This window comes from Camelus ferus, chromosome 16 (genome assembly GCF_009834535.1).
Source record: "Camelus ferus isolate YT-003-E chromosome 16, BCGSAC_Cfer_1.0, whole genome shotgun sequence".
Lineage (NCBI taxonomy): Eukaryota > Metazoa > Chordata > Mammalia > Artiodactyla > Camelidae > Camelus > Camelus ferus.
Window position 1 is genome coordinate 46,515,459 of NC_045711.1, and position 25,391 is coordinate 46,540,849.

Below are 25,391 nucleotides of genomic sequence, written 5' to 3' on the forward strand. Positions count from 1 at the left end.
TTTTGCTCCCACAACCTATTTTTTTGCAGGTGTTTTACAGCTGTAAAATCTGTGGGTACAAGGGATATAGAAGCAAAAGACTAGGCTGAGGACTGGATTATTTAAGAAGGATTATTTTCTTTACCACTGGAAGCTGCCTGCTACATAATGTCCCCTTCAAAGCCTTGGTAAGAGCAGCTGGGAATAATGAACAATGGTTAAAGATGCTTTGCTTTACATCCAGCAAAAAGGCTCATTAACACCTCGACTGTTTTCTTACCAAGTCTGTGGAAGTGCTCCTGCTGCTGCTGATAATCACGGTAACCCTCGGGGTAGCAGGGGCAAAGGGGTGTGGGTAATTCACTAGAAAATGGTATTCACCGATTTGGATTATGCGCACCACTGCTCCTCTCCATTCATGTGCTTAATTAAGAGCTGACTAGTACAAAATAAATGAAACTGCAATTCTTCACTGGAATTATCTGGGGAGCAACAGAAATTTTGCAGGGAGGAAGGTATCTGCCAGAGAAACTGCATTATTGTCTTCCCATTATATTTCCATTCTAGAATTTGTCTTAATGTCACATTTGATTCTAAAGGGACAGAGGCTTATGAGTCCAAGAGACATCTCATTGGAATGGAGATACAGAAGGAGGAGGAGTATAGCTTTATCTTCAGTTTATTAAAGGAGAATAAAGGCTAGGAGCTGTGACTAGAACAATATAGTCAATCTAAGGTATAATGCCAGTCACATCAGGGAAAACCCCAGAAGGAATGTAGAGCTATAGTTGGCTCCACCTGATTCACAACATCATGTTTCAAATCATTCAAAAGTTTTTGTAAAAGTCTCTATAGTGACCAGCTGGTTGATTGCCTGGGAGTCATTTCCATTTGTTCAGTCCCTGGGGTATAGAAAATGGAACTGCTTTCTTATAGTTCGATTAGGCAAAGCTGGATGGAGGGAATCGACCTTAGTTCACAAAAGATGCCAAAATCCACTCCCTTTCAATAATGCATAGGAAGTTAGACCAAGAAGTCAGGGCTCCAGATTTCTCAGACTCCCTCTCCACCTCAAAATAACAGCCGGGACACACTTTCACTGACTGGTTAAGACAGGTGGAGAGAAATCACTGGTGGGGTCTGTAATTCCCACATTCCTTTTGATTACACTTTTCCCATAAGCTTAAAAATAAAAAAAACATAAAGTCAAGGTTTATTTTAAATTATCAAAGTCCCTGAAGTAGAGGACTAGTTTATTTTTTAGTATTAAAGTGGTTAACAATAGTTCTCATTATTCTGACTTACTCATATTTAAACTCACCTGCTCAGAAAGTTGCAAACCCATACAGTTTCTAACAAAGTCCTACTAACCATTAAGAAAGGACTTATAACAATAAAAGTTATGTGCACAAGGAAAATCAGGGTAGAAAATGCCAATCAGAGGTATCCAGAGAGAAAGAAGACTTTCTGGGACTGAAATAATTTTTCATGCCCATGGTTCAGGGATACGATGCTTCTGTTGGGAGCTAAGAAATCAAGATGAGAAACCTTTGGTATCCAAACTAGATGACTGAGCTCTCTGGCATACCATTTTTGGCTACTCTAACACTATCAGTTAGAGAAAGAGGCTGGAGGAGGAGGAGGAAGAAATTCTCAACCTCTGATCAATCGCCAATCCCAGAGTGAGAACTGACGACTGAGTACAAGGCCTGACCTTGAATGGAGTGGGACAACTTGGAAAACTACTCACTTAGTACTGGAGTGAATAGCCAGGTCAGTTCCATCCCAGGGACCTTATACTGGAGATGCTCGGAAGAATGGGCACTTTAGGTGACAGGCTGACACAGCCAGAGTTAAGCGATTTAAAAGGTAGTTACCCACAGGATGGAAGTAACAGCCCTCAACACTATGCTTCAGGTAATCGACATGGCTCCACCTATAGGGCAGCAGGACTAAGTAAATCCCTAATAATTCAGGTTAGGCAGGATCTTGGGCATAACTCATAGCAGAAGCTACAGGTTCTACTCTATAAAAATCCATGTACAGTGTAGATCCAAGAGGCTGGGACACTTATAGAGCGTGGCAGAACACGTGGTCTTCAAAGATCTGCTTCTCTTTTGCTGGGAAGGTCTTGCCACAAATTGGACAATTCAAATAAAGAGCTGGCTTGTGCTGCTCCAAGGTGTGATCAAAAATGTCATCAGCAAAGTCTGCTGTGCAGGTGGGGCATGGCTCGATGGAGAGCTGGGAGGAAGAGCAAAGAGGTCAGTCTGAATGTAAGCTATACTCGGCAGAGACCGTGTCTGATTTTCTACTATGTCCTCAGCACCTATTGTAATGCTTGCAGATGGTGGGTGATCAAGAATTAGAGGATGAATCAACAAAGTCATATCTGGAGACATTCACTGGGGCTTTCTCTAACTCAAAGACTCAAAGGGCTTAATATTGCTGAAGTAGTCAGATAACTTGCAGCCTGAATGGGGCATGGGCTATACCTTGTTTGGCTACCTGCCCGGTTCACATGGCCTCCCGAGGCCTGCTACTCAACTCAACTCACAGGTGCAGGTCGTGAGCAGAATGCTGATGGATGATGAATTGTGCATCCCCCACCTCAACAGGCTCTCTCCGATTTAGGCACTGATCAAACTGATCCAGCTGACTCAGTCTGGAGTTATCAAAATGAACCAGTCTCCCCATGCGTGGTTCTCCCATGAACTGGATGGAGCAGGAAGGGAAATTTTCTCAAAGATTTGATGTGGGCAATCTTACGAATCAAATACTCACCAGGTCAGGGGCAGAGCTTTCTTGGATACCTGAGGGTGATAAAGAAGATTTCATTCAATGAAAAAATATCATCCCTAGAACGCGTTCTCCAACTGTGTGCTAGCAGCTGTTTTCTGTAATCCTCACTGTTCCCCTCCCAGTTCTTTATCCCTCTCTGATACTGCCATATTCTCTCTCTCTCATAAACACCACTGACTTCGGTGGAGGGGATCTAGGTCAACGATGGAGGGAAAAAATAATGAAGTGGCATTTTCAATACCCATTATATAATTAGGAAGAACAATAAACCTATATGCAGTGTAGAGAAAATGAGATTTTAGTGAAAACAGTAACAATTTAACAAGGAAGCAGACTGGGAATAGATTTTAAGACCGAATCCAGGCAAACAGTTATGTTTCAAATGAAAAGCTTAAAAATATTTTTAAGGAAAAAAAATAAACTTGTACCCCCGCCTGTTGCAAAGATCTGATTGTGACTGTTAAGAGAACATGCCTGCTTTAAACTGTCCAAAAAAAGCAAATGAGGTCTCAGATCACTTCTGGAGACAAAAAAGGAGGAAAGTTCCCTGTTTGGCAGGGACATCTGACCCCCAGTTCCTTGAATGACAAGACTGGGTGTCACCCCCATTTCCTGTCCTCCAAGCCCCCCAGGGGTCTCCGGGGGGCACACGCCTACTACCCTTGGTCAGGCCATCGGGGCGGCTGCCTGTAACAGCCCATTCCTGGGCAGCATATCCCGCCGCTCACGCTTCCATTTCCAAATCTTAATTAGCTTCCTCAGCTTTGTATGTGTATATCTTCTACACAGAGACATTTCTCTGATTTATATATTTGGAATATAGCCACGGGACTCAATTTGTGTCTGCTGCCTCTAGGCGAATGATCTGATTTGCGTCTTCTAGATTCAGATTTATTTCTCAATTAACACTACTTGCCCAGCAATCTTTCTATTGGATACTCAGCTTCTGCCCAGCAAGTATTAACAATGAGTTTGGTCTTAATTAGCATCTCAGACAAAAACAAAATTTAGTAGGGGAAAGGGATACAAGCAGGGGCCTTCCAGCTCGATGGTAAAGTTGTCTTACCAGAATACGGGTTTCCATAGACAAGTCCTGGGTTTTGTCTTGCACCTCCTTGACTTGAAGTAGGCGCTTGATACGGTAAAGAGTCATAATTCAGACCCATGTAACTCAGCAATCTGTTGTTCTCGCTCTTCAAAAGCTAGGATAGAGAGGATAGAGTATTTACAGACACGCTGAAAGACAACAGCAAAGAATGGCCACACCGACTGGCCAGGGACGGCCCTTCTAGGTAGAGTTTAATTAACAACGTGGCACTGGAGAGCCCAGGAAATGATAAATCACAATTCTTAAAAAGTGGAAGCAGCAGCCTCAATATTCAAAGATCTGAGTTCTTAATATCTAAATTTAAAAGTATATTGAATTTTCTTTAGAATTAATGCAAAAAAGAAACTAAAATCTTTAAATATATACCAACTGAAGGGGGGTACAAAAGTTGTGTGGGTATGTGAGGGTGGCAGGGGCTACATTAATAAGATGGAACCTGTTGTACAGTATGGAGAGCAGAATGCTGCTTTAAAAATTTTTTTTTTAATTATTCATTTTTTAATTTTTATGTGGAGGTCTGGGGATTGAACCCACGACGTCATGCATGCTAAGCATGTGCTCCACCACTGAGCTATACCCTCCCTCCTCAGAATGCTTTTAGTCTCTTTCCAAGAACAATTTTCTTACACAATGTGAATATTCACCTGATATAATTTTCCCTTCTTCATGTTTTATCCCATCAAATGGATATGCTGAGAGTGAGAGGGAAGAAGAAAGAGAGGGAGGGAAGGTGATAGAGAAAGAGTGAAAGAGGACAAGCTACAAGGAGGGTAGACCATGTTTAAAGTTCTTAGAAGAAAGAAAATTAGTAAACTTCCCCCTAACATCTTAAGAGGGCTTTACTATAGTTCTCAACAAAGCTTCCAAATATCGGATCTTTTTCTTCTCGTTGCAAATTGTGTGCATTCTTCCTTCTCCCTCTTCTGCCCCGCCTCCCAGCCCCCTGGCACCATCAGACAATTTCAAAGTCAAGGTCACTTAACTAAATAAAAAGGATGAGAATGACAGGACCAGAAATAGACCCCAAAGGCCTTCTGCAAAACTGAAACACACTGGCGTAAATGATATTATCAAAAATAGAAATGATCACTTGAGGGCTTAGCCCAGAAGGGTGACAGAGAGGGTGGAGATGGAGAATGGCTGGAGGTGTAGATCAGAGGAACAGTCAGAATGCACGGGCACCTACTCTTGGATGCTAACAAGAGTGTAAGAGTGACTTCAAGTTCAACCTCTTTATTTGCTGCTGTGATCCTCAATTAATCAGTAACTTGTGTTGAGCACACAGCAGGAAAATACACTGGTTGGATGAATGAACTGATGAGTGAATGAATGCATAGTATTTATTTGGGGCCTACCATGGGTCCAGCTCTTGTACAGACCACCAGTTCTGCTTCTGGTTTGGCAGCAGAGAAAAAGAAAATAAGTTGTGCTGAAGGAAAGGGGTCCCTCAGTTAGCATAAAAGTGGTGTAGGATATTACTCCCCAAAGACAGTACTTACAAGAGCTGTCAAGTTAAAAGCAAAAATAATAAGTTAGGTCTTCATCAAGGCTGTTCCTTTCAAGTTGACTACTGCCATGCCAAACAAGTTTTAGTCATAGAACGAAGTGTGGGTTTTGCGGCAGATTAGGAAACCAGATTCAGTTTGCTCTTTGTTTAGGAGCTGTTCCAGAAAGGGCTCTTTTATTTAACTTTTTATTTTATCATCACGTCTCTGGGTCACCCTGCTCCTTCCTGTTAAAACCTTGGGATTTTCTACTGTCTTTTACACACTTACTTCATTTTTTTTTTGCATCGTCTCTTTCTCTCTTTGCAGACCATCATACAGAATCTTGTTCTCACTCAGTCTCTTTGACAGGTCCAAGTTCTGGTCCTGCCAATAAAAAAAAATCATTAGGATTAGGATCACATATTGTAGTCTGGATCAAGGTGGGGTAAAACAAGGAGTTTGTAGAGGATCTGGCTTTCCAAAGTGGCAGGACTGAGGCGGGGGAGACACGAACTGGGGTAGGGAGGAGTTGCACCATGAGGAGATGCTGACTTACAGAAAAGTGATTTAATAAAATGCCTGAAGGCTTGGGCTGGCATCGAGATGCCAGTTTCTTTTGGTTTAGCTGGGAGTTAAGTGACCAGAGAGAAAAAATTAGCTTGGGGAAAACCTCAAGACTGACTTATCATAATTAGGGATAAATGGAGCTTTGTTTAACCCCACCCAACCATGGAAACAATCAGCTTTGTCGTGAATAAACATTTCACTCAGTGCAGCATGAAGCAGTGAGTCAAGCTGGTGTGACTCCCTCCCAGTGTGAGGATACGCATCTGGACTCAAGTGACACTGAGGAAGAAGGAATCCTGGGAGGCGTTTATCCAAGGCCACAAGGAACCCAGACTGGGGTCCTGGGCTCCCCAGTATGATGGGTTCACTGACTAGTTTCACGGACCCAAAACTCACAGGCATGCTTCAGCGCTTCCCGTCTCCTGCCTACATACGGACACATGCGCATACCTCACAAAAACACTTAAGCTAATCCTACTGGTTGTGGTGTTTTTTCCAAGATTTTTATTTGAATGCTGGTGCCCAAACTGCTGTGCGCTTCTAGCCGCCCCTGAGGTAGTAATGCCAGAGGGGCTACCCGATGACAGTGCTGACTGCAGGCTCCTGGCTCCCCATCCCCATTGGCTCCTGCTGGCTCTTCTGGTCCTGCTTCACTTCCTCAAAAGGCAGAAATAAGAAAGGACTATCTGAGACTGCACAGAAACCTGCAGTTACAAAAACCTTCCCTGAGACCCGTGGCTGAGCTGGGGGTCTCTATTTCTGGGTATCCCCAGGCTGGTTTTTGGCCGCACACTCCATCCCTCCTCTTTTTGGCAGAAAGATAAATTCCTCTCCTTAACAGAGGTGTGCAATCCTCCGGGCTTGGTCCAGGAACCACACACCTTCACACCCCTTGCTTCCTGGGCCCCTCATCTGTCACCTACCCGTGTGGCAGCCCTGAGCTGCCTGATCTGTTTGTGGAGCCGTTGACACTCTTTGTACTTCTCTAAGAAACAGGCTTTCCCGGCCTCTACCTTTGCCTTAAGGCGTTCCACCTCTTGTACTAACTGTTCCTCCACTGCTGCTTTCTTGCTCCTAGGCTCCTGAAGCATAAGATACACAGTCCTCAGAGTTAAGGGCCTTTTGGATGCATGAAGAATAAAGAATGGCTATGAGACAACTGGGGAGCCCCTGGGTCTTGAAAAGTATTCCGCAAAAACCAAGGAAACCCATATCTGCCACAAGGAGTTCAACCCTTTGAATGGCTATAGATGACTTATTTAGTTATAATTTAAAAAATTTTTTCTCTAACTTTATTGAGATATAATTGGTATATAGAAAACTGCATATAATTAATATATGCAATTTGGTGAGTTTGGACATATGTATTACACTCCTATTACTATTACCAGAACCCACGTAATAAATATATCCCTCATCTCTGAAAGTTTCCTTGTGTCCTTTTGTGTGTATGTGTGTGATAAGAATACTTAACATGAGATCTGCCTTGTTTTATTTTTTTATTTAAAAAAAATTATTTTTAAACTGAAGTATAGTCAATTTACAATGTTGTATTAGTCTCTAGTGTACAGTATGGTGATTCAGCTATGTGCAGATATATATACACTTTTTCATATGCTTTTTCATTATAGGTTACTATAAGATATTGAATATAGTTCCCTTGAATGGCTATAGATTATTTAAAACAGTAATTTCTTTGCTACATCAGAGGCCACAAACTCAGGAGGAAGGGTAGAGCTCAGTGGTAGAGTACATGCTTAGCATGCACGAGGTCCTGGGTTCGAGCCTCAGTACCTCTGTTAAATAAATAAAAACCTAATTGCCTCCCTTCCCCTGCCCCCCCAAAAAAAAAGAAAAAGAAAAAAGAGATCACAAACTCAAAAGTGCCAATAGGGGCCTAGCAAGTAATGTAACTGAACGAAGGAACTGAATGCAATGAAACAGTGAGGACTGTAGCCCAATGGAGAACCAAGACCCACCTAAAGGGGCAGCAGTTACTCAGCTCCGGGTACTACTGCTGTGTGAGAATGTGGGCTCAAATGTTGCCAAAGCCTCTAATTTTTCAAGAAGCTGGAAATACAAAATTTTTTATGGGAAATATTTCCATTTTTAAGTGTTGGTAACTAATCCAATTTTTAAGAAAACACTGCCAAAGCCAAACATTTCTGTGGGCTATACTTAACCTTTGAGTTGCTGGTTTTCACACTCTGTTGGACCCACTCTTTATTGTATCATGCTAAAATACACAGTTTCTTAGATATTGTAGGTACTCGATAACTGAATGAATATTAAGAGTGAATAAATGATGCATGTATTGGTTACATTCCCAGTACGCATCAGGATTTCTCACGCCCTTACATCAGTGCAGAAAACTGGGCTTCTAGGCACCTGTCATCACCATGAGGCCTCTTTTCTAACAATATATTATAGGAAATGATTAGTCAGTTAGGCTTTCATTACTATATTATACAGCTCAGAATAATTTATAATGATGATAATTGCTAACATTATATTAATTATAACAAAATTTGTTTTGACCACTGTAATATTTTCTAATTATAGAGTTCAATTTATAATCATTAATCAGTAACTCCTCAAGGAGGGGGCAGGGGTTATTCTGTGTTTTTTCTAGCCCAGGGCTCTATTTACTACACCCTGTCATGAAGTTTAACTTCTAGTATTTCCCTATCACTCATCACGCATTAGAAATGCCCATCTTTCCTAAACAGTGTGTAAATGGCAGATTCTCTATCCTTTTGGAGAGAAAGAGTCCAGAGGTAAATGCTATTCTAATCTGTCATATCTATGCTTTCCACCACGTGAAAATAGACCCTACCCCTTCCTTTCTTTAGCTCCCTCCCACATAGCCATGCAAAGACAGACATGCCGTTAATTCCTGTTGTTTCTTCACTGCGGCAGTTTCTTTCTGCTTCATCTCCTCCACTGTCTGCTCAAGCTTCTTCTGGTGCTCCTTCTGCATAAAAACAGATTTCAGTACCACTGCTGGGAAAACACACGCACACGCACACGCACACGCACATGCATGCATGCACTGGGGAAGGGCCTGCTGAGCTAAAGAGCAAGCAGGAGGCAGAGAAGCAAGTCTTCTCTTATTAGCTCCCAAGAAAAGCCAGGAGATACTTCACTTCAGATGGCTTCCTCTGAGACCTTTCCTAAAGCCACTGATATCCAGGTACATGATACAATAAAGAAAGAGCAATGTACATATTTTTTCACAAATGCCTAAAAAGTATGATTGTCTTCCATGACTCTACCTGTTCAGTCAAACTGAGAAAGAGCTGGCCATTTTCCTTTTTCAGGTGCTCCAGCTGCTCTGTCTTATCTTGAACTTCCTGAACAAGCTTCTCTATTTTTTTCTCTTGTGTTGACAGTTGGGCCTAAAGCAGAAACAGTGAATATAACCAAGATATAAAATAATAAAAACTAAACAGGAATGCTTTACAATGTAGAGTAACATGAAGAGATGTGTGTTCCCCAGCAATTCCCAAATGCCAAATACTCCGTAGAACTTCTGCACTTTTCAGCTCTACCTTACACTCTAAGAATCTAAGATTCAAGTGGGAAAAATTCAACAAACCATCCTTTACAGCCCCTCTTTAAGGCCCAGCTTCCTAAAAATGAGAACAGTTCTGCTGCTACCTGCTTTACATTCCAGGCTTCTGAGTGAGATTTTGCTTGAAAAGATTTTGTAGTTAAAAGAAAAAAGTTAGTATTGGTATAGAGGCTGGTCATCATCTTAAGAGTTCACGATAAATACAAACTGAGCAAATGATTCAGTTCTCTGGGGACTGTGACTAACAAAACAAGGGTGAGGGGGGCTAAGACTGGCAAACACACACTCTGAAAGTGTAGTCTGCTGCTCTGAAAGGTCCACCCTCAGGCACTAGCTACAGTGATCTGCATCTTCCTGGGCCACCGGAGTTGGAGTGGTGGCAAGGCTAAGAAAACATACTTTGGCAAAGGCTTGGCGTTTCCTACCTGAAGATGATCCACTCTGACTCCCATCTTCTCATTTTCTGAGGACATCTTCTGGTTTTGTTCTTTTAGTCTGTGGAGGTGGAGATGACTATGTGAAAAATATGCTAATTCCAGGTCAGCTCCTCCAGACCTTAAATGATTTAAGGCTGCCTTGGCCCTAAGCCTGCATTTAAAATCCACCAGTCTCTTCTTCAGTCCTGTTTTGGCTTCCTGACCTCAAACTGCAAGAATTCAATATTTAACAGTAATACTTGAATTCAGGTAATTTGTCCCTATCCATTCTAATTCTCTAACCTAGAATCAGAATTCATGAATCAAAGAGGGAGAACCATACTTATCATTGTCATGATAGGAAGACTGTTTTCTAACAAATTCTAGAAATCTAATCTGACCCAACTAAAGGTATCTGTAACACAAAACTTCCTCCCATCCAAGGATCACACTCACTGAAGCAGCTCTGTCTCCCAGCAGTCCTTCTGCTCTTTCATTTTCTGTTCCAGCTTCTTATTGACGCTCTTCAGGGTTTCTAGCTCCTCCTGCAGTTGGAAACGTCAAACGGACTGACCATTTCTAAGACAGTGTTTAGTATCTCAGGCAGTCAACAAATACTTAAGCACTTACTGTCAGGCATAGCAGTGAATGAAATATCCAAGTAAAGAGATTTCCATATTAAAATATTCAAATATGTTCTTCCTATATTAAAAATGCATCTACCTTAATTTCTCTTCTACTGGAGCTTGTATTTGTCCATTAATTCACTAGGCAAATGTTTAATGAGCGCCTATTATGTACCAAACACCGTTCTGGCACTGCAAACACAACACTGGATGAAATAAAGTTGCTTTTTCTCTTAAAAGAGTGCTGTCCAATAAATTCATGAAAACCACCCATGTATTTAAAGCATTTTAATAACCACATTAAAACAAGTAAAAAGAAATAGATGAAATTAATTTTACTAATAGCCTATGTACTTAATCCAAAATATCTATATCATTTCAATATGTAAACATAATCTACGTATTTAATCCCAGATATCTATAATATCATTTCAATAAGTAAACAATGAAAAGGAAATATCTAACATACTAAAATCGGTGCCAGATATTCTTATAAGGGAATAAGATCACAAGCAAAACAGAAAATGGTGCTGGGTAAGAGGCACCATCCAATTCTGATCTCCATACGCTGAGTTCACCTCTAAGCAGCTTCTTACCTGCTTCTTTTGGAGCTCAGTCTGCATTTCTGAGTTCTGCTTCTGGAGGCTGACGCAGCTGTCCTTCAGCTCCTGGTTTTCTTTGCAAAGTTCCTTGTTGTGCTCCTCAATCTCTTCCACTTCACCCTACGAAAAAGCGTTCTATAAACTCGTATTTGGCCCTTTATAGCTCAGTGGATATTCAAGTCCCTCCAGCAGAAAATTCCCAGAGGCTGGGATGGCGAGGGTCTGGGGGATTCTCTATCACTGTCAGCACAGTACCCCAAAAGGAATCAGCTCCTCAGTGTGTAGGGAAGGGGTTAAGAGAGGTATGTCTATAAAACTGCAGCACTAAGCCTGCCATTACCAAGAAAGATTTTTTTAAAAATGAGACCACAAAAACTTAAAAGAGGGAATGATAAGGGGGGAGGGGATAGCTCAAGTGGTAGAGCGTATGCTTAGCATGCAGAAGTTCCTGGGTTCAATCCCTAGCATCTCCTCTAAAAGTAAATAAATAAATCAACCTAATCATCTCTCCCCACTCCAAAAAAAAAAACAGAGGGAATGATAGAAGAATGTTTTTTCTTGCAAACACTTAACACTGTTTGTTTCTCCTACTGGACTTAGCTCCTTGAGATCAGGACACAGTTTTAATTGACTCTTCACTGCATCCCTAGTGCCTACCATAGTGCTGGATGGAAGCAGGTGTCCTGTAAATAACTGAGTAAGTAAATGAATCTAATGTTCATATATGACAAGCTCGGGGCCAGAACTAAAAGATACAAAGAAGAATATTTGGTAACTTTCTCCTTGAAGGAGCTTATAAAATTGACTGCGGTGATAAGATGTGCAGATGACAAAACTTAAGTAACTGGAAAAGTGAAGGAAATAAATGAATGCCAACTGAGTTACAGAAGTTTTAGATAAAGGAAAAATCACTCACTGTTATGATTCTTGTTAACATTCTGAAGTCATTCCCTTAGGAATGCTGGGTTTGAGTGGGTACTGTATACGTTTTTCCCAATAGTATCTGTTAAATATCCAATAAAGGCTTACTGACTAGAATTCCACCCTACCCTGGAACTGCTGCTCTTAATGGCAGAAGGAGACTGAGATGAGATGTTTACAGACCTGAGTGGTAACAACCAGGATGTCCTCCTCATTTTCTGGACAGAACTGGAAAGGGATACTTGCTCCCCGGACCACACCATCCTGATCCACATAGCAGAACTGGTAATACTCATCATCCTTGGGCAGGTAGTAAGCTGAAAACAGAACATGATTTTTAATCTAAAATAAGGTCTATTCAGAAAACTAAAAACCTGGAAGTCTTTTATCTGCTCCAGAAAGCTCAAGCTCAAGGCAATTAATTAGTCTTGGCCACTGTTTCAGTACCTTTTTTCTTTAATGGAGGCGTGGGGGATTGAACCCAGGATCTCCTGCATGCTAAGCCCGTGCTGTATACCACTGAGCTATATCCACCCCGGTCTTCAATACCTTTGATCCAGTATTTTTCTCACCTTTGATCCAGTATTTTTCTCACCTTTGAACTGGACTTCCTCCTGTTTGGCTGATTCGCTGTTTAGGTCAACGGGCAAAGTAACCCACATGAAGGTGTAATACTCACGGGTTGTCTTCCATCCCACCTGCAATGAAAAGGGGCTCTTGTTCAGTGTCTGAAAGTGCTCAGTGGATTCTTCTTATTTTGACTATGTCTTCTTAATATTTGTTTACATTGAAATTACAATCAAATGAGTTCATTATGACAAGATCTACCCACCATTGATCAAATCTTGTTTTTTGATGTAACTGATGATTAGCGATGTTGAGCATCTCTCCATGTGCCTGTTGTCCATCTACATTTCCTCTTTGGAAAAATGTCTGTTTAGTTCTTATAATAACTATGTATATGATTAAAAATTGGTATGCACACACACAGTCCATGTTACTTGTCTGAGAAGGAAACAAAAACTGGCCATTCAACACCCAGGACAAGAATTCCAAAAATTCCATCTCCAATTCAGATACTAAACTGAGAGCGGTTGGAAAGAATTTGTGGGAATGTGAACTTTGACCCCACTATTTTCTTATAACAGTGTTCTTAGAACATCTTAATCAAGGGGAAGGCTATAGTTCAAGTGATAGAGTGCATGCTCCGCATGCAAGAGGTCCCGGGTTCAATCCCCAGTAACTCCTCCAAGCAGAAATCAATGAAGAAACCTAATTACCCCCACCTCAGAAAACAAACAATATAAGAACATCATAATGAGAAAGCACTTCTGATCTTGGTTTCCATTGGTTTGTCCTCTCCCTTATCCAATTCAGTCTCGTCACCTATATCAACCTGATTATATTATTGCATTTAAAAAAGCATTTTAAATAATAATTTTAAATAATGTGTGTTGGGGTTGGATGGCAAGAGAGTTCTTAGATTATAAGGTAACCAGATAACTGAGTCCAGCCTATATAGTTTTCTTTCTTCAGTGTTTTTCTTTTTTAATGTTAATTTTTAAAAATTGAATGATTCTTTAAATTCTACGGTGCTTTACAATTTTCAAGTTTCACAAACATGATTTCATGTAATCCCATAACCCTTTTCTTCCCCTACCCCTACATTACCCTTCCTTTTTTCCCCCTCCCCACCAGTTTGTTCTCTGTGTCTGTGAGTCTGCCTCCATTTTGTTTTACTCACTAGTTTGTTGTATTTTTTAGATTCCACATATAAGAGATATCATACTGTATTTGTCTTTCTCTCTCTGATTATTTCACTTAGCAGAATGCCCTACAAGTCCAACCACGAAGCTACAAATGGCAAAATTTCATTCTTTTTAAAAGCTGAATAGTATTCCAGTGTGTGTGTGTGTGTGTGTGTGTGTGTGTATACACACACATATATATATTACATGTTCTTTAGCCATTCCTCTGTTGATGGACATTTAGGTTGCTTCCATATCTTGGCAACTGTAAATAATAACGAACGTTGGGGTGCATGTATCTTTTCAAATCAGTGTTTTTGTCTTTTTTTGGATATATACCCAGGAATGGAATTGCTGGGTCATATGGCAGTTCTGTTTTTAGTTTTTTGAGAAACCTCCATACTGCTTTCCACAGTGGCTGCAGTAATTTACATTGCCACCCACAGCATACGAGGGTTCCCTTTTCTCCACATCCTCACCAGTGTTTTGTTATTTGTATTCTTTTTGATGACAGTCATTGTGACAGGTATGAGGTGATATCTCACTGTGGTTTTGGTTTGCGTTTCCCTCATTAGCGATGTTGAGCATTTTTCCATGTGCCTGTTGTCCATCTACATTTCCTCTTTGGAAAACTGTCTATTTAGTTCTGCCCATTTTTAAAATTGGGTTATTTGTTTTTTTGATGTTGAGTTGTGTAGAGCTGTTTATATATGTTGGATACTAACCCTTTATTAGTCCATCATTTGCAAATATCTTTGTGTTTGTTGATGGTTTCCTTTGCAGTGCAAAAGCTTTTAAGTTTTGTTTTAATCTATTTGTTTATATTTGCTTTTGTTTCCTTTGCTTTAAGAGATGGATCCAAAAAAATATTGCTGCAATTTATGTCACAAAGTGTTCTGCCTGTTTTCCTCTAGGAGTTTTATAGTAGTCAGCCTTACATTTAGGTCTTTAATTCATTTTGAGTTTACTTCAGTATATGGTGTTAGACCATGTTCTCATTTCATTCTTTTACATGTAGCTGTCCATTCAGTGTTTTTCTTAATGCCTGCTTAGTGAAAGCGTTTTGGTGGTAAAGATAACAACAATCTGGTAGTCATAAAGGCCTCTTCTAGGTACAAAATATAGTAAGTCATAAAACATAAGGATACTGTAAAATATGCCCCAGAGCAGAAAGCTGGCTAAGTGGAAAATATTCTCATTAAATACGAAGAGAGGTAAAAGATGGCTCAAATCATTTCTGGAAGATAAGACCCCCCAGAGAATAAAAAGGGAGCCGTTGTGTCTTCAAGGGGAGAACACTCACCAAGTGAGAAGCAAAATTACATTTACTGTCATGTTTTGACCCTGTCTGAACCCAGTGGGAAGAGAAAAGAACTAAAAATAAATTCTATGCTTATATATTGAGGAATCAGAGCAGGGTTGAAAAGGCGACACTAAAAGCTGAACATACCAGGGCATGTTTTAGTGTCTCATTAATATACACCCCATTGCTGTAAGCATCGCAGAGCCACGGCAGCCTGTGGTGGAACAGGAAGCAGAAATTTTATGGAGTCTTCATTCACATCCTGGAGTTTCTTAATGCACTGTGACCAAAATATCATCTGGGAAGGCCTGAGAATTACTGCTGCCTTGGAACAAGGAAACAACTTCTAGCTACCTGCAATTTCTGTCCTTGGCTCCTCCATCGGGCTTGTCCCAGTCTGCCTCTTGCAGCCTGCTGTCTCCCCTCCCTGAAATCTTGGAACACGTAAATGCCCAGGTGACGGACCACGGGGCTACACACTGAAGGAAGCAAAGCTGACTCCTACCCACTTCAGGCTTTGTCACTGGTGGTGGCTTTCGCGGTATGGAGAAGATGTAGTGCTGCACATTCAGAAACACCTCAGGAGCGCCTACCTGGAGGCAGGAATTACTGGCAGCGTTAGGGGAGATAAGGATTTGAGGACTGTGATGAAGACAACACTGAAGGAACCCTGGGAGCGCTTTAGATAGGAAGGCCAGAACTCCACATTCAACCCTTAATTGTCTAATTCACCATCTGTTGTTCAAAGGAATTCAGCAGAAAAGGGGAAGAAAAGCAGAGGTCTGGGAGTCAAACCAGCTTGCTTAACCACTGGGAGACCTTGGGGAAGTCCCCATCTTGAGTATACTCATTGTATTCATCTGTGCACAAGCGGTAATACTGCTTACCCCAGGGCGCTGCTGTGCTGTGAGGATGAAATTAGGAAACACGGTCAGAGACACAGACACACACGCACACATACACAGACACACACACAAACTCATCAAAGACCTAGCACACTGTATGTTCTCAAAAAGGTTGTGTTCTCTCCTTATCAGTCTTAAAATTTTCTTTCAGGCTTTGGGGTTGGTGTTCAAATCAATAGCTTTATGGATAAAGAACATCATAGGGCATTCTCTGGACTAACCACGACTGTGGCATGGCAATACCGCTGAAATGCATGAAGTATTTCAAATATTTTTTAAAATGCTTTTAAACATTTTTAAGTTTAATTTTTTTGGGGGGTAATTAGGTTTTTATGTATTTATTTATTTTAATGGAGGTGCTGGGGATTGAACCCACGACCTCACACATGCTAGGTGTGCACTCTACCACTGACCTATATACCCTGCCTCCTAAACATTTGTTTTTAAAGAGCAAAAGATTTTCATTTGGTTTAAAGTGAAGTCCTCACTGCAAGTTGCTAAGTTCTTGGAGATTTACAAACAATTAGTCTGAGCAAAATGGAAATATGATTGCATTGCAAAAAAAGTTAGATTACATTTCAAAACATATACGTAATTTTGAATCATTCTTTTAAAATTATCTATACCTGCATTGTCCAATATGCTAGCCATGAGCCATATGAGGCTACTTAAATTAAAATGAATTAAAATTAAGTAAAATTTAAAAATCAGTTACCTAGTCACACTAGCCACATTTTAAGTGCTATTAGCCACATGTGCCTAGAGGCTACTGTACTGGACAGCAAAGATGTAGCTTGATCATTGAAAGTTCTACTGGCTAGTGTTGGTCATAGACAGTTCTATTGGACAGCTTTGCTATATACAGGGAATAGAGAAACAACTATCATCTTTCCAAAACAGAAAACATTCTGGTATGTCAGTTTTCTGTGTTAGAACAGCTTTAGTCTAATGACTTAATCGCCTGCAGTCTCAGGAGCTGTCATGACACCTGCCAGTGTCCCTCCAGTTGTCTACTAGCCCCGCCTCTAAACACCAGCCCTGTTCCCTCCAGCTTCCATCGCTCTGCCACTTAGCTTGGAATTCCAAACAATCAAAGAAAAGGAATTCAGTGAGGGATGTGAATGCGCACCAGCTCCTTCACAGTACAGTCAAGAATGATGTCTAATTTCAGGATGAACAGTGTAGGCCAACAAGCACATGACATACTGAGGTGTGGAAACAAAGGTCACTGATGTTGGGACTCAGCATTGTAAATTACTTAATTTGACCTTTATCTTGTCTCTGGAAATAGGGAGATTTGTCATTAGGGTGTGTGAAAGTGTAAGTGTGTGAGTGTGTGTGTGTGATGTCAGAGACAGAGACACAGATGCAGGGACGTGGGGAGGTAGAGAGTAAGTTGGCTATTATAAAAAAGTACTATTTCTGTACTTGAACTGACAGGGTGAGCAGACACTGCAAGAGGTCACCAAGGGAGCCTGTAAACTTTCTGTTCTTGGAAACCTTCACAAAGAAGCAAGACACGCTTATTCAGGAACAAACTTCTTGGATGTTGAACAAGGTAGTTTTTCAACATCCTTTCCAGATTTGTAATACTCATATTAAAATAAATTAAACACTGTATTAAGTAAGAAAGTGATGTTTAAATTCACAGAAATTATGTAAGGGGCCACCTATACCAATCAAGTCACACGTAAGTATTTCAAAATGGGATAATTAAAAAAAATTACATTTGGTCTATGAAAGTATAAAGTAACTTGGGGATTTTATGATTTGCTATCTTATTTTAGCTTAAGAATGAGATTAAACTTTGAGTGCCACAGCACATGTTGGTGTGTAAAGGGGGAAATGCTAAGGAGGTTAGTTTAGGATTTTCACATTGGCCAGATATACATGCAAAATGCTTATAATACAAGGATAGTCACACACTCAGGTAACTACGATTCACCTCTAGTTCTGAGTCACTTGGTACTAAATTAACCACTTACTCTAAAGATGCCAATCCAATCCTTTCGACGGGGAATGAAATGCTGCGTGAGGGTGTAACGACATGTGATGTCCCCTCCAGGGACATAGAACTTCTCCACACTGTTAAAGATGACCTGAGAGAAATGACAATGGTCCAGCAAGACAGCTGATGTGGGGGGATCTTCTATTGTCTCTTCCATGGTGGGGGTCCTGTTATGAGACATGGGATACAGTAAGGCTCAAGGATTGTCTGAAATACTGGACATTTCTGGGCTCTCACCCAGGGAACATTCCATTCGGGGTAAGTCAGGAAAAGCCAAAGCCTGGTAAGTATTGAGATCACACAACTTGCTTTCTGTTTCACTATGAGCCATTTTGCATTCATAGCTTCCTATTCTATAAGCATCTTCTGAGACGATCTCTGACATATTCACCACAGGCACCACCACCCTCACATACCCTGATCCTCTGCTCATGGCTAGTTTGCCTCCCTTCTTCTAGTGCCTTAAATAAGTAAGGCAGCCCAGAGGTAAATGGCCTGAGCTGGGAACTGTAAGACCTAGATTCTAGATTTTTCATCCCAACAAGCCTTGTGACTTTTGGAATGTCAAGTTCTCTATAGAGTTCAGCCTCTCCATTCAATTCCATCTATCCTATAATTATCTGGTCCTTCCATATATTACGGCACTCTGCTAGGAGGTGGGGATGGGTGCAGAAAGGAAGATCAGGATGTGAGGAGATTCTTGACTTGCAGGGGTGACAAGCATGGGTTTTGAAATCAAAATGCTGGAGTTCAAATTCTAGCTTCAATACCTGTTAAATGCACGACCTTGGGTAATTTACTTAACTGGGCTCTGTACATGTTTCCTCATCTGTAAAATGCGACTAATAACATCTACCTCATTTGTTTTTTTGTGAGCATTAACTGAAATCTAGGCATAACTCAGAGATACGTAGGTTCAGTTCCAGACCACCTCAGTAAAACAAGTATCTCAATAAAGCAAATTACATAAGTTTTTTGGTTTCCTAGTGCACATAAAAATTACGTTCACACTATATTATAGTCTACTAAGTGTGCAATAGCGTTATGTCTAAAAAAAGTACATACCTTAATTAAAAACACTTTATTGCTAACAAATGCTAAAACAATGACAATAGTAAAACATCAAAGATCACTGATTACAGATCACCATAACAAATATAATAATAATGAAAAAGTGTGAAATACTGCGAGAATTACCATGAATTCTTCATTATTATTCGCATTATTATGCGAGAATTATTCATGAGCGACATGAAGTGAGCAAATGCTGTGAGAAAAATGGCACCAACAGACTTGCTCAATGTAGGGTTGCCACAAACTTTCAATTTATAAAAAATACAGTACCATGAAGTGCAATAAAATGAGGCATGCCTGCAATGTACAGTGTCCAGTCCTTAAATCAGTACTTGCCATAGAGTAGGCAATTCACACAAAGTCAAGTCATGCTGATGACAGAATAAAGTACTTGCACAAAGTCTACATAAAGAAAGGGTTTAACAGATGTTAGTGATTATTACTTATTGTTTTTTTTTTTCTTTTCTGGCACTGTCTTTGCCTTCAAAAGGGTCCCAATCCAACATGGAGGTTAGATGAGAATTTTAGTGACTGCCAAATGTTTGGAATAAGTGTAAACTGCTATTGGGTTCAAAAGAGGGAGAGATGCATCTGGTTAGAGGAATGAAGAAAAGCTTTGAGGAGTGAGTAGAATCCGAGATAAGCCCTTAAGGAAGATTAGGATTTTGATAGTGGGTTTGGGGGTGAGGAAATTCCAGATGAATGTAACAACATGCATAAAAGCAAAGAAACAGAAAAATGCAGCCCATGTTCGGAGGACTGCAAGCAAGTTTGGATCCCTATCTGTAAAATCTGTATTTCAACTTTCTAGGTCATAGTTCAGACAAAATGTGACCAAAGGTAGGGGAACTATTTGGGAGGTAAAAACAATACATAAAAGAAACAAAGTCTTTTGAGCTGTTGGGACCTGACACTTCCTGCCCCTCAAAAGTAACATGCCTTGTCTTGGAAATGCCTCCCTCGTCTAACATTGAGTGAGTCTATGTTTCTCAATCCAGTTTTACCAGGAAATGAAAACAATATTGCAACTCTATACCAGATGAAGGAAGAGTTGTACATATGCAAACACTACATGGTACCTTACAAATTTAGCTGCTGGAACATGCTGGAAGATTGCACACATACACAAACACACACAATTAAAAATACAGTAAGTGCAATAACCCCAAAACACAGTAGCTCTTCTAGCTCTGCCCCAACCCCCTTATTTCCTGGTTTTATTTTGAACTCTAAGCAACCGTTCCTCTTCTTCCAACTTGCACAGAAGACAAATTTTTCACAGAGAAGGCAAGGGGACTTTGAGGCACTGAACTCTCTGTTCTTGGGCTTGAGCTAAGGAACTGAGAAATGTATTGGCTTTCTGGTCTGTGACACAGTTTAGCCACATCCTCAACCTCAAACCTCAGATCAGTGTTTCTGAGGAAGAGAGAGGTCACATTCCACTCTAGGCCAGGACTTGTTCCTCATGATAAGCTGTTGCCTGCTGATCTGTGGGATGCTGTGGGAGCGTGGGCAGGGAGGTTTCTCAGCTTGCAGACGCCTGTCTTTCCCAGCGGTCTTCAGTCACACTGAGGCCGGCACAGCTCCTCTGTCCTACGCTTCAAGCACCATTTATCTGGGTGTGTAAACTGACTTAATCTGTCCTTTGACTATGGATCATGAGAACACTAGTAAGAGTGACTTCAGGGCCTGTTTCTTAATTAACCTAAGTACCATACTCCCTGTTCTTTTCCTTCGGAACACGACCACCACTATATATACCACATAATGCCTGGCCCATAGGCTGGTTAAGTATTCACTGAATAAATGAATGAATAAGATATGCATGCAATTCATCAAAAAGTGAAAGGAAAGGGCCTTATAGGTAAACAATGGTGTGAATGATGCTGGCGCTAATATTTTTAGCCCTGCTCTTAATTTGTTGGATAAATCAGGAGAAGCTGCTGTTTCTTGGCTTTCTCTTTTCTAAAGCAGGGTGAGGAGATGATAATCTCCAAGTGCTATGTCAGTTCTTGGTACGGCTAGTTCAGCTGGCAGAGCTGGTTCATGTAGCATGGTGCTAAACAAAAGGCACAGATTTGATTTCCTCAAGGACCCATAAAATTCACACTCCATTGCCCACATTTCACACACTCAAACTCTGGCAAGCTGTTTTCCAAAATGTATGCTACGCTGAAAGGCAAGACCAGCTAAGGGTAGGGGAGCTTGGTCCAGCCTCTCTTTATTTTCTAGAAAAACAACCTATAAGTTGGCTCCTGAACAGAACACTGAAGAAAGGACAGGATATATATACAAAATGACAAGAAAGAGCTCATGTTCTGAGCCTTGAGTGTATAGTCCACGGAAATTTGATCTTCATTTATCTGAAAACTTAATTATCTACCTGGGAAAGTTAGATGCTTATCAAAAATTTAAGAGACTCCATGAAGTTTCCCATTTCAGAGATCTCATCACTTCCCAGAAGGATTCAGAGGGCACCCGGTGGCACTCTGGGTATTCAGAACTCAATCATTTTTGAAATTAAAAAAACTCTCCTTTGCCAAGACCAGGGAAGGGTTTGAGGAGGCAGGCAGAGGAGAACAGCAGTGGCTTCTCTTCTCTGCTTCTTACCAAAACTCAGGACAGAAAAGGTCATGGGGAAACCTCAAGCATAACTATAGCAATCTGAACTGGGTCAGTGAGGAGGTACTTCCTTCAACTTTTCCTAGAAGGAAGGTATCTACTAATTTTTAAGGTCAGTGATCCTTAAAGCTTGTCCTTCCTCCCAGTGATAAAATTCCCTGGGAGAAGGAGGCTCCAACAATGGCTTGGGAAATTGCCTTTCTGACAAAGCAGTTTATAAATGTCTGTTGTGGGGGAAGGGGAGCAGGAAGGATGTGGAAGGAAAATTAGAATGATTTAAGCATCAACTTCCCTTTCCTTGAACCACTCTTCCCACTACAGAACCTGTCCATCATCCACTTCTAATTCTGGCAACATCCATAGAGGCAAGGAAGAGAGAAGAAATATAAGAAGAGCAAAAGTTAAATTTAGAAGCCAAGAGAGTTACTGAGTCATGAAAAAGCAGTGGGATGAATTGGCTCCCTAGAAATCACAGAATAGTATTCCACCTAATTCCTTACTCCTATCCTCAGGTCAAAGACTGGCCACAGAAGGAGTGGCCAGAGAAAACAAACATGGATTTTTAAAAACAAACCGTCAAGCATGGGAAAAGAATGCAGAGATTCCACAGACTGTCAGAGGCCCTTTACTCCTCTTCCAAAATAATTAGGGTCCTCAGAGGAGGCAGGCAATAATAGGCAATGTATTTTAAAATGAGTTCCCTGAACTGGCTCCTGGCTTCTAAGAAAACATGACATATTTTCATCTAATGAGCTTTTCAAGTCTAATATACTACTCCCAGGACTGTTCCATGGGAGCATAGATTCTCTTAGAAGAAAAGGAACAAACAGCCAGTTCTAATTCTGCTCTTTGTTGAATGAATCTGCAAACTACACTGATATACTTCTTAGCAGAAAAACTGAAAAATGTTCTTAAGCTTCCTGGTTCAGATCCTAACAATGCAAATGTTCAACCAAAGTGACACACCAATTTTCCTAAAGATTTTCCCTCATGTATGCTGAACCACGAGGAAGCAATAACCTTATAAAAAATAAAATTCTACCATAAAGAATGTCCAATAGTTTTACATTAGCCTTTTATACCACTAGGCATATGTTTCAAGAGAAATGAAGACTATAGACAGTTGGTATCGGTTCACAGAAGGAAACCAAATGCTCAGCCAAGAGAGAGATGCAAATCAGTTCTTCATTTGGGAACAGTGAAAAAGATAAGTAAAAACTAAACCCACATTCAATCTAATTCCTTCATCCTTCTGCTTACTTAACTTATTAAACTATTAGCAGTTAGCATAATGGATGAACTGACTTGAATCCCACTCCTCCCTGGCCCTGGAAGAGATGCTCCCCCAGAACCACCCTTCAGAGAACACTGACAATCAATACTATGGATGTGTAGATGGTCCTGAGATGGGAAGCAAAAGCAAAGACACAATGTCACTCGTCCTCAAATTATCAGAGCCACTCAATCTAATCCAAATTTTTCAAATTCATTCTAGTTCGTAAAATCTTTCAGAGTGCCTTAGATAAATTTTATACCCCCAGGAGACTTTCCATACCACTCATTAAGAACTGTTTGGATTAGCCGCCCAGCTTGTTCCAAGCAGCCTTCATTCCACCACATCCCACACCACCACAGGGCCAACAGTACTAAGGAAGGGCAGAAAAATAGTTCTGGGACATGAGATGCAGCAACCAGCAGGAGCTGTGTGAAAAGCTCAAAACTGTGTCCTCAATCTTCATTTTATTCCATTTTACTCTACTGAGATTTTATACTTTTTCCATGAGAGAGTTAACTCTTGAAGCGACATGGATAGTGACAGTGTTTGAAGCACAGTGGAAAGGGGACTAGGCTTGGAGCCAAGGGACCTGGGTACCTGTCTTAGTTCTGTCGCTAACTAGCTCTGAGGTCTCTGCCAAGTCACACCGCCTCCATTTAGATCTGTTTCCTCATCAGTAAAATGGATCAGGCTTGAAAATCTCTAAGAAACTTTTCAGCTATAAGATCCCAAGTGAAGGAAAAAGGAAGTGAAAGCATTTCTTTTCATCTAAGAAAATGAGAAAGCATGGTATTATATTAATAAGCACAGCCAAACATTTTAAAGAGCCCTGTTTTGTACTGACTCCAAAGACAACATGACTCGTTAGTGCTACATAACTCTTACTGACTACCTTTCTCAGGGTTCTTTCCACTCCACAGCTGTCATGTCTGCAAAAGGGTAGAGTTTCAGGTAGTAGCTCTCTCAAAATACCTGAAAGCGAGTCACCTGGATATTCCTTAAACATCTGCTCTACATAATCTACAAAGACCTACTGCATTTAAAGCCCTTCACTTTAAACGGTTTTTGCAATAGTGAGTATGTTATAATATATAGCATCCGTATTATTCTACTCAGCACCAATCATGGCCACCTGTTGGCTGCTGACATCAGGAGAAAAGAATCCAAGTGTCAGAAAAAAGTTAACATGCTCAGGAGGAGTTGAAATCATGAGAGTAGGGACATTAGCCCCCTCCCCCCAAACAAATCGTGCTGATGGTGGCGGTGGGGAGGGGTATAAGGGAGACCAACGGTAAAGAAGCAAGTCACTACATTCAGCAGCTTTCTTCTCTGTCTAGAACATCTCCCCCAATTAGAGACGGCCTCTACTCAAGGAAAGGGGCTTCAAGGATCATCAAGACAGGGAAACTGAGGTTCAAAGAGAAAGTAACTTGCCTAGGGTGACTGGGCACTCTGCTTCCCGCCTCGGCCTGGAAGCAGACAGCGATGACGTCAAGCACAGGGACTAAGGAAGCAGCACGACCTCGGACCGCGAGAGGGGGCATGAGGCGTGACGTCAAGACACTCATCGCCCCAGGAGCTTCCACCCGAGCCCTGGCACTGAAGCCTTGCCCTCCTCGAGAGAAAACTGCCCTCAGTCCTCCACGGCCGCGGAGGGGCTCCCGGGGCTCCATGACGCCACTCCCACTTATTGTCACCCTAGAAAGATGGAAGAGGGTGAAAACCGAAACCGGCCGCACCTCCAACCGTCCATGGTCCTTTCTCAGGACGTGAAATGTGAAGTCGGAGAACCCGACGGCCCAACTGTCCCTAACAGCCCGCCTTCACTCCAGGACTCACCGGGATACTGCAGCCGGCGGCGGCGCAACGGCAACAGGGCGGAGAAGGGGACAGGGGCGGGGCGAAAAACCCAAGGGGGAAGCTGTACCGTTTGGTCCCGCCCACCAGGTCATAACGGCCAGCAAGCCCCGCCCTCACCGCGGTGCTTGTAGGGACATGTAGTGCACAGCTGACTGGGATCCGGCGTTGTTCCGCTGCTCTTTAGGGTTTTCCCCAGTCTGGAGCAGCGGTCACATCCAAAGGAGCCTATTTCTTACCTTTGAACGAGCCGTTTATTTACGTTTTGGTTTTCTAAAAAAATCCTATATTTTTTTCAGTCCTGAAGGAGAAAGCTCCATACTTTTGAAGGGCCGTTGAGAGGTCATCTTTATTTTTCTCCTGCCTCCACGTAACACTTCACTAAGAGTATCATAAATGAGAATCCCTTTTGCATTTAATCATGCCTCCCACTTGCGCTCTCCAGCAATCTCCCTGGGTGCCCCAGTTTTTGTGTTTTATCATTCCCCTTCTAGAAAGAAATTATTCTTTAGTCTT

At 41.3% G+C, this 25,391-nt stretch overlaps 1 protein-coding gene across 3 annotated transcripts; it reads right to left on the reverse strand.

Annotated features, from left to right (window-relative positions):
- CALCOCO2 (calcium binding and coiled-coil domain 2) lies at positions 1–24,955 on the reverse strand. Of its 3 annotated transcripts, none has more exons than XM_014552098.2 (13): positions 24,858–24,955; positions 18,024–18,213; positions 12,678–12,780; positions 12,266–12,399; positions 11,156–11,281; positions 10,390–10,478; positions 9,943–10,012; positions 9,219–9,341; positions 8,831–8,917; positions 5,665–5,760; positions 3,848–3,983; positions 2,764–2,792; positions 1–2,223 (listed from the first exon to the last, which is right to left on the reverse strand). In XM_014552098.2, exons 2-13 carry the CDS (start codon positions 18,201–18,203, stop codon positions 2,050–2,052), a joined length of 1,347 nt encoding a protein of 448 aa, XP_014407584.1. In that variant the 5' UTR covers positions 18,204–18,213; positions 24,858–24,955; the 3' UTR covers positions 1–2,049. The 3 variants fall into 3 exon arrangements, with proteins under 3 accessions (XP_014407584.1, XP_014407583.1, XP_006176469.3); XM_014552097.2 differs by having other exon boundaries at positions 24,758–24,881; XM_006176407.3 differs by lacking the exon at positions 24,858–24,955 and adding an exon at positions 24,453–24,716.
- Positions 24,956–25,391: the final 436 nt, after the last annotated feature.